The sequence below is a fragment of the Mobula hypostoma genome, chromosome 11 (genome assembly GCF_963921235.1).
Source record: "Mobula hypostoma chromosome 11, sMobHyp1.1, whole genome shotgun sequence".
In the NCBI taxonomy this organism is placed as follows: Eukaryota; Metazoa; Chordata; class Chondrichthyes; order Myliobatiformes; family Myliobatidae; genus Mobula; species Mobula hypostoma.
Genome location: NC_086107.1, coordinates 99,402,482 through 99,417,916, shown reverse-complemented (window position 1 = coordinate 99,417,916; position 15,435 = coordinate 99,402,482). Strand labels below are relative to the sequence as shown.

Here is a 15,435-nt window from a genome sequence, read left to right as displayed (position 1 = left end):
GCCTGCTGTAAACCGCCCTGAAAACGTAGATGAGCGAAAGAACCTAGCTGAATGTTTTGCAGGGAAAGTGAGATTGTTCTGTGAGCTGGTATGAGCAAAATTATTTCCGTTTGTGCAGTAAGGAAAGCAGCCTGTACCTTGGCTGTGGCTGTCGAACGATTCCCAGTCGTATTTCTCCAGAGTCTGAGCGTGCTCAGGCAGCAGCTTCTGTGGCGGGGGCTGAGAAAAGGAAGCAAGGTGTTCACTCCAGCAGTTCCATCACTTCTGGTCCCATTAATTTTCCCAGCAGCACCCCTCCACCAGCACAGAGATCCTCATGTATATAACTGCCACGGTACAGAACTGTGCAAAGGTTTTAACCACATGTAAATAGATTGGGTGCCTAAGACCTTTGCCTAGTACTACATGTGTAAATATGGTGTGGAGAGTGAGTTTGTAAATCTGACAGGAGTACAGGATGTTGGAAACGGTGAGGGTGGAGCGCCGCAGGAGGGGTGTGGGACAGGTGGCAGAGAAGGAGTGCCAGGGAGGGGGTGGTGTGGGTGCAGACTCACCCAGCCTTCAGAACCCAGACAATCTGATTCAAAACAAATGGATTATTGATCATTACAGAATGTCTCTGGTGCTGCCCACTCCCTCCTCTTTTTCCCAACCATGATTCCCCTCTTCTTGCCCCCTTCCCACTCTCAGTCCACAATAGAGACCCATATCAGAACCAGGTTTATCATCACTCACATGTCACGAAATCTGTATTTTTCTGTAGGCAGAAGTACAGTCCAACACATAAATTACTACAGTACTGTGTAAAAGTCTTAGGCACATATATATATATATCTAGGGTGCATAAGACTTGCACACTGTATTAATTTTTGCTACTGCAAAAGGACAAATCTTATGACAAATATGAGATGATAACCGCTCACCTCTCATGTCCCAAGAAGGTAAAAGACATTTGCCATGACATTTTACGAGCTAAGGTATCGCTGTTACTTTCAATAAAGTCCTCCTTAGTCCCAATGATGGATCTCAGCCTGAAACATCAACTGCTTACTTCCCTCCCTGAGTTCCTCCAACATTATAAGTGTGTTCTTCTCACTTGCTTCCTGTTCTATTTTCCCACCAGTTTCTTGGTTATCCATTACTGAACAAAATTCTGCCAGTCCTCTCCCCTTTAATTTAATATGATATTTTACACTTCATTCGGCTCACTTGAACTACTTCCCCATCAGGATCTAAATCCTCATGGGAATCCGTATTTGTACATTATGACATTTCATTAAACGTTTTTATTATAACCATTAATCTGGTTTCCCAGCCCACCTCTCACAAAGATGCAGTTTGGTCTGCTTTATGTTAAAGATTCCTGTCAGATTTCATTATCTTTGTTGTCTCTGCCCATCACCTCCCAACCTCTGCCGCTGTTTCCACTTTCCCCTTCCCCACCTGCCTACCGTCGCCCTTCACCCAGATCCACCTATCACCTGCCAGTTGGTGCTCTATCCCCACCACTCACCTCTTTACACTGCTTATCCCTCCTCTATCTTTAGGTCCAAATGATGGGTCTCAGCCTAAAACATTGACTATCCATTCCCCTCCATAGATGCTGCCTGACTTGCTGAGTTCCTCCAGCAGATAGTTTGTTGCTCCAGAATCCATCATCTGTCGTCTCTGGTTCCCCCATCTTTCTTTTCCAGTTCTTTTTAGAGATGCAGTGTGCAGCAGGATCTTCTGGCTGCCCAGCAACCTACCTATTTAACCCTAGCCTAATCACAGGACAATTTACAATGATTAGCTAACCTACTAACCAGTACATCTTTGGACAGTGGGAGGAAACTGGAGCACCCGGAGGAAACCCACGTGGTCACGGGCAGAATGTACAAAATCCCTACAGACAGCAGCGGAATTGAACTCTGAACTCTGGAATGCCCCAAGCTGAAATAGCTAACCACTATGATACCGTGGTTTATTAGAGACAATGGTTTTGTATTTAACTAGGGTTTATACGTGTAGGAAGAGAAGATCAAAGTGGCAATGAGGTTCTCAGAGTGGATCTGGCAGACGGGACAGGGTTAAGATTGAAGGCCCAAGTTACAGGATGAAATAAGGAGAGTGCGACAGGATCAAAGGGTGAAGATGGGGTGTGGGGCGGTGGGGGGAAGATTGTGGTGTGGTACTATCGAGGGGTGATCAGGCCATGGTAAAGATTTTCACTGTACCGTGGAGCTGGAGAGTGTCAGCCACAGACTGCACAGTGGGAGCGTGGCCGTCAGTATGTGAGGGGAAATCAGGCCGTGGTGAAGATTCTTGCTGTACCGTGGAGCTGGAATGTGCCAGCCGCAGACTGCACGGTGGGAGCATGGCCGTCAGTGGGGGGCGGGGGGAGAGGTGATGTTTATTGCGGCCCGCTGCACTCACCTGGAGCAGCATCAGCAGCAGCACCCGGGACACCTCACACCTCGCAATGACATCCACAAACGCACCTGGAAATGCCAAGAGAATGAAACCTTTGCCACATTGACCCTGAACAAAAGCAGAGCTGACTGATGCTGCAGTGCAACGGTTCAGAAATTAACCGTGGGAGGAGGTATTACTGCTCTTGCTGAATCCCACATCAAATGTGACAGCCCAGCGTCAAGTTACCAGGAACCCTTTGCTATAGGTGCAGAGTCAGCACCAGGGGTCACAGCTGTTGGGCACGAAACGGTGTCACATGAACCTGGCACAGAGGCTGCATTAAAAGGTACATACTCTCATAGGCAAGAGAAAACCATGTTTTTTTCTTATTTTTACAGTCATTACGGCAGTAAAATCCAAACCAGAATCACTGCTGCCAACATAATCCTGTACATTAAAAATCTTAGGTCTGTTTAAAGTTCAAAGTATGTATACATTATACAACCTTGAGATTTGTCTCCTAACAGGCAGCTACAAAACAAAGAAACCAAAACAAACCCATAAAAAAATGACCATCAAACACCCAATGTTCAGAGGGGAAAAAACCCTGCTCCAAACTTGTAATGGCAACATCTATGTAAATGTGTCACACTACAGCTACAGGCAGTGGAGGGAGGAAGGGAGGATGGGATCATTGGGTGTAATGTTTATAGTCAGCTTCTGACAAAATATCAACAGTACAAATATGAAGACGAGCTACAAGTTCTCAGGGGGCAGTGTGACCCACACACACAGGAACACTGGTATGTGCACCCCTACCCTTTGACTACACTCACCAACAGGGGCATTGGTTCCGGGCAGCTGCAATCCCTTCTCCTGAGCCATCAGCTGCATCTCAGTGAAGACGGCCAAAGCTCCATCATAATCACCTGTGAGACAAGTACATAAGAGCAAAGGGGGTGAACGATGAGACAGGGACACCAGCGACGGGCAGCAGCACTGCGGCTGAGTGGACAGGCGGCACTATACTCACGGGTTATGATCTTACAGGAAGCCACCTTGCCCAGCGACAGCAGGCATTCAATGGGCACCTGAGACTGAAGCTCGGCCGCTCGCTGGTAGTACACAGATGCCTCGCCCGGTTTGTTCATTTCCTTTAGTGAGAAAAAGTGGGGGGGTGGAATTCATTAATAGATTGATTAACAACAAAACACACAATCGAGTAAGTAACAGGCAGGGTGGTAGAAAGGAGTGTGAGTAATGTCACCCAGACACCACTACACCTCCCACTACTCACCAGCTCCACCATCACTGACACCACCACCATGCATACCCCAAAACTGCAGTCACTCATATTCCACAGCTCAATTGCCATGGTACTGGCTTCACTGACTGCCAAGCCCTGAACTGAAAAGGAGGTTTTGAGCCCTCTCCAATACAGATATCTATGGATACCCTCACCATAGGGAGGTTATATGGTATCCACATTCTCTTCAAGGACTAGCTTGCTTCCCTGTCTAGTCTCAGCGGCAAGGTCTAGCTACTGGCTGAGTGGTGGGTTCCCCTTCCTACCAAGGAGGAGATACCTCTAGCTAACAAAGTACCTTAAACTGTTAGTTTATTTTTAATGCTACACGCTTAAATTTAGACAAATAGTTCTACACACTCTCTGAATTCCAAAAGATTTATAAACTACAAAGGATTTTCAAACACAGGTATAATTCTTATGAAAAGCACATATGAACGAGTTGCAGATGAATGAGTCATCCATCAAAGAAACGGAAGGTTGAAGAATGAATTCCAGTTCTTCTGTTGTCACCCTGTCTTCCTGTCATTTTCTTGGCGTTCTTAACAATCCCCGATGCATTCTAACGTTTATACTGTTTTGCTACTAGTTGACATTATTTGCATGTGAAGTTTTTCAGATATCTTTGCTGGGACAAAGTAATTCACGCAGATGGTCTAATGCTTCTGAGGACAGATCCCAGACACCAGCAATTAATACTGTGAGGGTTGACTCTCTGAGTACACAAATACCCCAACTATTGATTGGTCATACTGTTACCATGTTTGATATGCTAAGTGACAAAATAAACCCAGTCTGGGACCTTCCTGATTCTGTAACAACGATGCAAGTAACTCAGGTGTAGTTGCCTAGTTTGATGTAACATAACCCCATTGTTTTACTTTAGCTGGTGCAGACCAGAATGTCTCACGGACATTTCATTTTGCAAACCACATCTCTTAGCAGCCAGCCCCCACATGGGCCAACAGCCTGTGCTCTGTAACACTGCAAACCTATGCTTTTAACTTCAAACTGATTGATGCTTGCAATTTACGTTAAGAACTGAAAACTGATTCTTGTTTACAACAAGAAGCTGAGCAAGGGATATTTGTTAGAAATTTAACTTTGTCACGAATAACTCTGGCCCTTTGGAAAGGTCATACTACTGTGCTAGAAAGCTGAGGCTGGCAATAAGCTTCTCGGGCCGTGGAAAGTGAACATCCATCACACAATAATGTAACGCCCTGGTTCATATTTTTTTACTGTTATGTTGTATGTATTTCATTTTATGCTGTTCTGTGCAAGCTGCTCGTTTTCAGCTTTGGTTCATTGTTGAAGATAAGAGAGAGGAGAAGTGTGTGCCATCCAATTAGTATGGTCGGATTAATGGGAGGTTTCTCCAGTGAGGGACACTAAGGTTGGGGCTGTTGTTCGAGAGGAGATGAAAAGAGAAGACGCTGGGGAGAACCAGTCACAGCATACAATCCGGTGAGAGACCCGTTTGTTTGAGATGGTTTGCAAGCGACGTTCGGAAGGTGGTGTGTGCTTTCGCGTTGACCGAGGTCAGTGTGTAAGTGACAAAAGTTCACGATGAGCTCAAACTTGTGCACATGTGACTGTTTAATTAAAATGGGCCCTTTTCTTTTTGTTACTCTTTACTAACCCTCCAGTTAAGATTCATAAATATAATTCCAGCGTATGCAGTATACTCTCTGTTATTTCATGGCATTAATTTGTAACAGGGTAGAAAATGACACAGCATCCACACAAACCAGGGTTTGGAATGGGATCAAGCACACCTCAATCTCACGAGTTTGGAGGGGCCGGAGGTTGTCTTCCCTACACTTATGCAGCCAAGGAAACCGGGTGCTTCAATAAGATTAATACATCTGTCAGTCCTCATCCTGAACACACTCTGTGGGATAGGAAACTCCAGGATGCCCCCATCCTGTGAGAGAAAAAAAATTCCTTCTCGCTTGCACTTGAAACCAAGTCCTCCCCAGAGGAAACATCTCTCACCATCCACCCTGTAGCTCCCCTTGTTTCAGTACGTTAATCACTCATTCACCGAACTCAGTGGTGCTGGACCCAACCTGCTCATTCTCTCTTTGTACCAGGAATATAACCGGTCAAACTCCTCACTGCTGTCTCCAGAATGAGTATTGGACAATGTAAGGGTATCCTGTGAGTGACCTGGCAGTGCCAAAACTTCGTGAGCAATGGACATTACTGGAAGTGTCTGTGAAGTGCAAGGAGGCTGCAGGTGGGTGAGCAATAGGTAGTGGCCTAGCAGCCAAAGGATCAAAAGCAACCACCCAGAAAAATAAAGATAATGTTTTCAGTTTGAACAAACATTTGCTGGTTGCCACACATGAAGATGATTAATGGTCCGTAAAGTTCTCTGAGGACGCTAAGAAAATATAAAGAGGTTACTGTAATCGGTGGATATTGATCAATCACTGAATTATGACCTGGGAACTGTTCTGTGAAGGCACTGGTGACAATTAAACTGTGGAATTTCCACAACTGCAGCCTGAAACATCCTCCCTGAGGTAAAGGAACAGTACTGTGAAGTACACTTTCTCTCGTCCTCAGTAACCTCACTGGGGAGTTGGTTGGACCTGCTGGGACTCAAGGTTCTAAGACACCAATAAACTGAAAGCAACACCGAACACTGGGAAAGAAAGGCTCCACTCTGAAAGATTTCCTGTGGCGTCTGAGACCTGAATAGCAGGCAGAAGAGCTGGCTGTTGCCATGGTAATCAGAGATAATCAGAGGCCTCGGTTAAGAGAGTGAGATACTGACGCAGGAAAACCTGGTCATGAGATGTGTGTGAGGAAATGGTCAGGAAGAGACAATTCCAATGATTGCCCCACCACCAAGAACTATTGTTACAAGGCTGGTGCTGTGGCAGATGAAAGAGCTCCTCTTTCAACCTGATGTCCAGCTGCAATGGACCTGGACTGGACTGTTGATGTGGCACTGTTCCTTAAAAGCAGAAAAGGTGCTCTCGGGAGACAGATCCTGGAAAGAGGGTTTAATTCCTTCTGCTACTTTGGAACAGCATGAGAACTGCAATCCCAGTGAGGATCCAGGACCAACACTTGAAAACGAGGAGCCATGGATCTGGGACTTGGAGAAGAAAGGGAATGCACAGTCCTGACCGAGACAGAATGTCTTGTGCCTCAACGGCCTGTATTGTCATGGAGTAGAGTGGCACAGAAACAGAATCTTTGACCCAACCATGTCAATGCTGACCGTTTACTCAATTCTACTAATCCCATTTGACCACACGGTCTACATCCTTCAATGGCTTGCTATTCCAGTCCCTGTGTATATATATATATACACATCTTAAACGTAGTGAATGTTTCTGACTCTGGCACATGCCAACATTGGCCACTCTATGGAAATAATTTTCCCCTCGGATGTCAATGTGTTTATATTTATGTTTTCAATTAAGAGTTTGAATGAAGTTAAGAATATCGTTCACCAATTGTCAGTGGTGTCTCTATTACAGCACAGCATGAATGTGGCTCAAAATAAGGAGTAGAGTAATTGGGGAGGGGGGTTGCAGTACTTACCTTCAAAGCATTTCCCAGCTCCAAGCAGAGGCTGGCTGCCATGACAGGCTGGTTCAACTCAATGTAGACCTGAAAGAGAGAGCAAAGGAGGGGGAGAGGAGGAGGGAGGAGAGAGGGGGAGGGGGAGAGAGGGGAGAGGGGAGGGGGGAGAGGAGGGAGGGGGAGAGAGGAGGGGGAGAGAGGAGGGAGGGGGAGAGGAGGGAAGGGGGAGAGAGGAGGGAGAGGGAGCAGGGAGAGGAAGAGGGAGAGGAAAGGGGAGAGGGAGAGGTAGGGGAGGGGAGGGAGAGGGAGGGGGAGTGGAGAGTGGAAAGGGAGGGTGAGGGAAATTAGCACCGGTTTTCCTTCGTTTGAGGTAACATTTTGTGTCCTTTAGCCTACAGTTGGTATTGCTGTACTCCAGTAGCTTATCATGGAATGTCAATGGAGTGTTACCCAAATTGAATGGGGAACACACAGAGATCCATGTGTCAATACAGACTTGACTGAAAGTAGAGAAACCAAATCCCAGATCCGGACTGTCTGTGGTCTCATCCTGGTGCGTTTTGACCAGTTTTCCTGACCTGATCATTAGCCAGTGACTGCCAGCGGGAACTGGGCAGTGTGTAATGCCTCTTTCCCTACCATTTGGGCGGTCACACGGATTTGTCACTGCCTGGGGGAAATCGCAAACAATAAACGTTGGAGCCCAGTGCAGCGGGAGGGAAGAATGGCCAATGATTTTGAGGTTTATACTGTTCGTGGGAGCCACCTATCCCGAGTACCCAGGACCAGCGACCTTGCCATACTAAATATTCCACCAGTGGGGCTTCCACACCCCAGCACCCTGGCTCCAAGCTGTCGAGCAGTGAGAGCTCTCAGCTCTGGATCAGGCAGCTGAGTACAACAGTCTCACACATCTCTGCACTGTGGTGCTGAGAGAGAACTACACTGTGTAACGTGAGGTTTTGCTGCCTTTGGCAATGAAAATACTTGTGGTGCTTCCTTGAAGAGGCAGGGAGTCATCCTCTGGATGAAATGGAGGGTTATGTGACAAGGAAAAGTGAGATTGATCATGGAGTCGGTTAAAAGGTCAGCCCAAATCGTGGACTGAAAGGCCTGTACTGTGCTATACTGTTCTACGTTCTATACTGACGCTGCACGTGGGATTTTGTGGCGCACAGACTGGGTTCACATTTCACCCACTTCCACAGTACGTCACTGCTTGCTTAGGGCGTAACGAGGCTGTGAAAGACCTTTCCCGTCTCACCTTTATGGCAAAGCTGTAGCAGTTGGTTGCGGCCTGCAGATGTTCCTCGAAGCCTGGGCACTGGAGTTTCTGCGTCTCCTTCTCCGCCTGCAGGAAGAGGCGGGCTGCATCGGTCAGGGCCAGGGCCTCTCCGGGAGCATTAAACAGAGTCTGTTCACACCTGATGGCAGGCCAGAGGACAACGGCAATGAGGGTAGTGCTCCACCTTCAACCCAGCATTAGGAGGCAAAAGAGACCATGGATGCTGGGACCTGGAGCAGCAAACAAATTGCTGAGGGGATTGTGGCAGCATCTGAGAGGGAGGTGGATGGTCGAGACCCTACATTAGCCTAGGAGCAGAGACCGGAGTGGGGAGACAGCTAGGGGAGGAAACATATGGCTGTGGATAATGGAACCTGAGGAGTAAGGAAGGTGATGAGTGGAACCAGATGAAGAATGGATGGTGTGAAGATGGGAAGAATGGGAGAGAGGAGGAAGATCCGGTGGTTTGAGTGGTGGGCAGATGGAACCAGATTAAAGAGGGAGAAGAAACTGGGTAGCAGGGGACTGGGGCACAGGCGAGGTAGGGAGGGGCTGGAAAGAAGTGGGTGAGTGGGTGTACGAGGGGACCTGGGTGGATTAGATGGAGAAAGGAACGGATTAGCAGAGATAAAGGGTCCTCTAGAAAAGTCAACCCTTTATTCTCCTCCATAGATACTGCCTGACTTGTGTTCCTCCAGCACTTTTTTTCAGCAGCTGCAGAATCTCTTGTGTTTTGGAGTTAATAGGAGAGGACAGGGCCAGGAATGTAGGGTAGTTGGCAAGGAGAAACCCAGCCCTGGGAAGATACTGGGAGTTACTCATGGTTCTCCCACATTCAGATGAGCAAACCACCCTAATCCAATCCCCTGAGATGGGGGCACAACCCCACCTGCTCCAGGTAGTGCAGAGAGGGAAGGATGAGAGGACCTGTTGTTGGCAGAACCTCATTTGGCCGAATGGTGTCACAGCAACAACCGCACTCAATGTCAGCAAGGTCGAGGAACTGATTGTGGACTTCAGGAGGGGGAAAGATGGATGTACACCAGTTCTCACTGAGGTGTCAATGGAGGAAAAGGGAAGCTGCTTCAAGTTCCTGGATGTCAACATCTTGGAAAATCTATCCTGGGGCTAACACATTGATGCAATCGTGAAGAAAGCACACCAGCAGCTCTTCATTTGGAGTTGAGGAGATTGGGTATATCACCAGAGTCTTGCAAATTTCTACCCATGTAGGGTGCAGAACATTCTGACTGGTTGCATCACTGCCTGTTACAAAGGCTCCAACGCACAGGAGCACAAAAGGATGGAGCCGATCATAGAATCGGCCAGTTAAAGCACGGGCACAACCATCTCCACCATTGAGGACATCATCAAGATATATTACCTCAAGGTGGTGGCATGCATCACTAAGAACTCTCACCATTAGAGATTTGCCCTCTTCTCACTATTACCACTGGGGAGGAGATACAGGAGTCTGAAAACCCAGATCGAACACTTTAAGAACAGCTCCCTCCCTCTGCCACCAGTCCATGAAACCATTAACACTACCTTGTCATTCCCTTTTGTTCTACTTAGCAATTTTTGTTTTTGCGCTGTACTGCTGCGGCAAAATGACAAGTTTCACATTATAAAAGTCAGTAATACTAAAACTGATTCTGATTGTGTCTGAGGTGTAACTTTCCTACCGTGCCACAGCCAGGTTACAGAAGCCTGCATACTGCAGACACTCCTCCTGCTTCAGTTCTTTGGCCAGCTGACCTGCAATGCAACACACTCAAATCAGTCGGTTCTGCACACAAGCTTAACACAATACCCTAAAAACCAAGGCCAGGCCTGATCAATGACTGGGACACTAAGTCACTAAGGCTAGGACTGGTTGGTGAACATAATTACCAGTCACCAAGGTTGGTTAGTTCAAGGCCAAGCCAGTGTCTGATTGTTTCAAAAGTAAATCTAAGAAATAGTCATACACTTATTCCCACAAATACCCAAGTCTCTTAGGTTAAATATTAACACTCAAAAATGTGGTTCCTTAAGGTTGTTCTAGCCAGGGGTGGTAATGGAGACAAGCTCCCACTACCTATTAAATGCTCCCAATGGGGTGCAGCTTAAATAGTCTCTGACAGCCAAGTCCAGCTCCTAACCTTCATGTGTGGCTTAGCTACTAAGCCCAGCAGAACCGTTTTTACTGACAGGAAAAGGAGCAAAGGCAGGTTACTGGCACCTTAAAATCGGTCACTTTGGGCAGATGAGGCTCGTCAGCTGTGTTTGGCAGCTCGGTTAGGAGAAGGAAAACTTTGATCTCAAACCTCCACTGCCTTGCAGCAAAACCCACTCCTGGGGAAGGCTTTGGGAGTAAACCTGGAGGGGAAAATCTAGAGGCGGAGTCCCTAAGGGAGTCCTGCGTTGGGTTCAATGCTGACTGGCAGCTCCTGCGACACTGCTCAGCCGTTCCTCTGGGTTATCAGATGTGTGGAGAGGGGGAGCCTGCTACATAGGTAACAGCTTAATAGCTTAATCTCCATATTGTGCTGCCCAGGCTTGCGTATCTAGACAGTGAGGACGCAACATCCATGGTTGACCATGAGAGATGGAGGTGTGTAAAATAAATAGGATATCAGCCCTGCCAAACACTAGACCCTTTAATGGTGAAGATCTGCACCATGGTGTTAAGATTTTTCCTGCTCTCACATGCTCCTCAGAACTTTCTCCTCCCCAAGGTCAGACAGTCACGGACTCGCGGAGGAACAGGCCCTGCAATCCACCGTGCCTACACCGCAATTCCTCACTTGACGGCCACCCTCCGGGTCACTCCACCAGAGAGAACACATCACGGGAAGGCAGACGTGGGTATGACATTCCCATTCTTCCTTGGCTTCTTCTGCAATCCAGTCAATCAATAGGCTCACAGTCACAGAGAGATACAAGTTGGAAGCAGGCTCTTCAACCCATCGAGTATGGGTTAACCATCAAGCAACCTTTTACAATAATCTAATTATTATTCTCCCCACGTTCCTAAGTGTCACTTACCAAACTGCTCACTTGCTTCCGCCACATTTGGCTTGCGCAGGAAACGCCTGTAAAATTAAACACACAGCAATCAGGAGTTTACCAAATAAACAAGATGTGTAGCTGGAGTCTACACATGTCTGGCACAGGGTGTGTCTTAGGGGTGAGATTCTGTAGATGCTGGAAATCTTCAGCAACACCCACAAAATGCTGGCCCTGATGAAGGACCTCAGCCCTAAACCTCGATTGTTTATTGCCCTGACTTGAATTCCTCCAGCATTTTGCGTGAGCAACACACATCAAAGTTGCTGGCGAACGCAGCAGGCCAGGCAGCATCTACAGGAAGGGGTACAGTCGACGTTTCGGGACTGAAGGAAGAGCTAGTAAGGGATTTGAAAGTGGAAGGAGGAGGGGGAGATCCAAAATGATAGGAGAAGACAGGAGGGGGAGGGATGGAGCCAAGAGCTGGACAGGTGATAGGCAAAAGGGATATGAGAGGATCATGGGACAGGAGGCCCAGGGAGGCTCAGGTTGGAGGAACAACACCTTATATTCTGTCTGGATAGCCTCCAACCTGATGGCATGAACATTGACTTCTCTAACTTCCACTAATGCCCCACCTCCCCCTCGTACCCCATCTGTTATTTATTTATATACACACATTCTTTCTCTCTCTCTTTTTCTCCCTCTGTCTCTCTGACTATACTCCTTGCCCATCCTCTAGGTCTTTATCCCCCCCTCCCCCTTTTCCTTCTCCCTGGATCCTGTTCCATGATCCTCTCATATCCCTTTTGCCAATCACCTGTCCAGTTCTTGGCTCCATCCCTCCCCCTCCTGTCTTCTCCTATCATTTTGGACTTCCCCCGCCCCGCCACTTTCAAATCTCTTACTAGCTCTTCTTTCAGTTAGTCCTGACGAAGGGTCTCCACCCGAAACGTCCACTGTACCTCTTCCTAGAGATGCTGCCTGGCCTGCTGCATTCACCAGCAACTTTGATGTGTGTTGCTTGAAATTCCAGCATCTGCAGAATTGCTGATGTTAGCATTTTGTGTGTGTTGCTTTGGGGTGAAAGTGCTGCCCAGCGGTGAAAGTTCAAGTCATTGGGAAGGGGGTGAAACGGGAGGGTGCCGCAGGGTATCAGAGTGGTGAGTGACCAAGAGAAGTGGACGGAGGTTGGAAGGGGTGGGAGGGGCTGCCTTGATTGGAGAAGAACAGGCAACGTGGAGGGTGAACACAGGGAGAGTGGTGTGAGATTGAAATGGGCCATCAGGCTGCCATTGTTTCGAATGAGGTCAGCACCACCAGCATAAGAATCACTGAAAGAGTCAGACTGTTTGTGAGATCAGTTACCCTTTTTGTACATGGACCACAGTAGTGTAGCTTGGAAAACCACCACTTCACAGCACCAGTGAGCTGCATTCAGTCCTGAACTGCAGAGCCGAGTGCACATTGAGTCTATACACTACCCTCACGGGTTCAGGTATCAACCCATTGCCTGAAGGGCCTTGTAATGAAGGTTAATTGGCCACTGAAGGGAGAAAATTAATCTCCCTACATTCTAACCGTTCTGTTGATTAGAATGTAGGGAGATTAATACAAGCAGATGCTTGAGGGTCAACATGAACTGATGGGCTGAAGGGCCTGTTTCCGTGTCGTGTAAGTACGGTGTACAGCAATGATGTCAATTCCATAACTTTGCACTCGGCGTAAAGAGCAAGGACACAACCACAGGAGGCAAGGAGGGTGTAATTATTTCAGAGGACCTCTCACATAAGTGCAATTATGAAGAAAACAACTTCTTCCTTAGGAGTTTGCAAAAATTTGGCATGACATCTAAAACTGTGACAAACTTCTACAGATATGTAGTGGTGAGTATATTGACTGGCTGCATCACAGCCAGGTATGGAAAATCCTACAAAAGGTAGTGGATACGGCCCAATCCATCACGAGTAAAGCCCTCCCCACCAGTGAGCACGCCTACATGAAGCGCTGTCGCAGGAAAGCACCATCCATCATTGGGGCATCCCCTGGCCATGCTCTTTTTTTTGCTGCTGCCATCAGGAAGAAGGTACAGGAGCCTCAGGACTCGCACCACCAGGTTCAAGAACAGTTACTACCCCTCAATCACCAGGCTCTTGAACCAAAAGGGATAACTTCACATGCCCCATCATTGAAATGTTCTCACAACTACTTACAAGGATTCTTCATCTCATGGTCTCGATATTTATTGTTTATTTATTATTGAGTATCTTTTGCTCAAGTTGGTGTGGCTTTTCATTGATTCTATTATGGTTATTATTCTATAAATTTACTGAATATGCCCACCATTCGTTCCCACAATCCTGATTGAGAAGTTGCAGAACCTGGGCCTCTGTACCTCCCTCTGCAATTGGATCCTTGACTTCCTAACTCCAAGATCACAGTCTGTGCAGATTGGTGATAATATCTCCTCCTTGCTGACGATCAACACTGGCGCACCTCAGGGGTGTGTGCTTAGCCCACTGCTCTACTCTCTCTATACCCATGACTGTGTGGCTAGGCATAGCTCAAATACCATCTATAAATGTGCTGATGATACAACCATTGTTGGTAGAATCTCAGATGGTGAAGAGAGGGCGTACAGGAGTGAGTTATGTCAACTGGAGTGGAGTGGTGTCGCAGCAACAACCTGGCACTCAATGTCAGTAAGACGAAAGAGCTGATTGTGGACTTCAGGAAGACGAAGGAACACATACCAATCCTTATAGAGGGATCAGAAGTGGACAGAGTGAGCAGTTTTAAGTTCCTGGGTGTCAATATCTCTGAGGACCTGACCTGGTCCCAACGTATTGATGCAGTTTTAAAGAAGGCAAGACAGCAACTATACTTCATTAGGAGTTTGAAGAGATTTGGCATGTCAACAAATACACTCAGAAACTTCTATAGATGTACCATGGAGAGCATTCTGACAGGCTGTATCACTCTGGTATGGGGGCGGGGGTGGAGAGCTACTGCACAAGACCAAAAGAAGCTGCAGAGGTCTGTAAATTTAGTCGGCTCCATCTTGGGTACTAGCCTACAAGTGAGCCGTATCTCAGAAAGGCAGCGTCCATTATTAAGGACCTCCAGCACCCTTTTCTCACTGTTACCATCAGGTAGGAGGTACAGAAGCCTGAAGGCACACACTCAGCGATTCAGGAACAGCTTCTTCCCCTCTGCCATCCGATTTCTAAATGGACATTGAATCTTTGGACACTACCTCACTTTTAAAATATATATTATATCTGTTTTTGCACGATTTTTAATCTATTTGATATACACATACTGTAATTGATTTACTTATTTATTATTATATTTTTTCTCTTCTTCTGTATAACGTACTGCATTGAACTGCTGCTGATAAGTTAACAAATCTCACGACACATACCGGTGATAATAAACCTGATTCTATTCTGAAGAAAACGGAGACACACATGTGCCTTGATGATAAATTTACTTTGGACTTTGAAGCTACGGTGCCCAGCAGGGAGGGGGGACGGGGCGGTGGGGTCCGGTGAAAGGGCGGGCCACATTGAGGTATGGGGTGGGAGGGTTGTCCGGCGAGGGGTGAACGCGGGGCAATAGGGCGACGAGCGCCGAGGCCCGGGGAGGGAGCCGGAGCCGGAGGGGGAATGGTGAGGGTCGCAACAGAGGGGGGCGGGGCACCGGCGCAGTGGGTGGAGCTAAGGGCTGTATTGACTAACCCTCCCTCCCCATCCCTCCGCCACCCTTACGTCCCCCACCACTCCCGCCTTTAAAACCTCCGCTCACTTCTTCAGCTTGTTGGATACAGCCCGGTAACGGTGAAGGAAATCTGCATCGGCCGCCATCCCTCCCACGGACCCGCTGTCTCCATGCGCAACTGTAACGGCCTCCG

At 47.6% G+C, this 15,435-nt stretch overlaps 1 protein-coding gene and 1 long non-coding RNA gene across 2 annotated transcripts in view; one reads left to right on the top strand and one right to left on the bottom strand.

Annotated features, from left to right (window-relative positions):
* LOC134353996 (uncharacterized) overlaps window positions 1-5,885 on the top strand; it is a 23,668-nt gene extending 17,783 nt beyond the window's left edge. The window contains exon 4 of the long non-coding RNA XR_010019710.1: window positions 5,422-5,885. This is a non-coding gene — a long non-coding RNA (uncharacterized LOC134353996). The remainder of the gene's footprint in view (window positions 1-5,421) is intronic.
* Window positions 1-15,435, bottom strand: part of f8a (coagulation factor VIII associated) — a 20,542-nt gene extending 5,107 nt beyond the window's left edge. The window contains exons 1-9 of the mRNA XM_063062627.1: window positions 15,330-15,435; window positions 11,562-11,608; window positions 10,217-10,289; window positions 8,511-8,670; window positions 7,265-7,333; window positions 3,428-3,548; window positions 3,231-3,323; window positions 2,416-2,480; window positions 138-219 (exon numbers count right to left, since the gene is read on the bottom strand). Of these exons, the coding sequence (XP_062918697.1) occupies window positions 138-219; window positions 2,416-2,480; window positions 3,231-3,323; window positions 3,428-3,548; window positions 7,265-7,333; window positions 8,511-8,670; window positions 10,217-10,289; window positions 11,562-11,608; window positions 15,330-15,388 (769 nt within the window). The 5' untranslated portion in view covers window positions 15,389-15,435. The remainder of the gene's footprint in view (window positions 1-137; window positions 220-2,415; window positions 2,481-3,230; window positions 3,324-3,427; window positions 3,549-7,264; window positions 7,334-8,510; window positions 8,671-10,216; window positions 10,290-11,561; window positions 11,609-15,329) is intronic.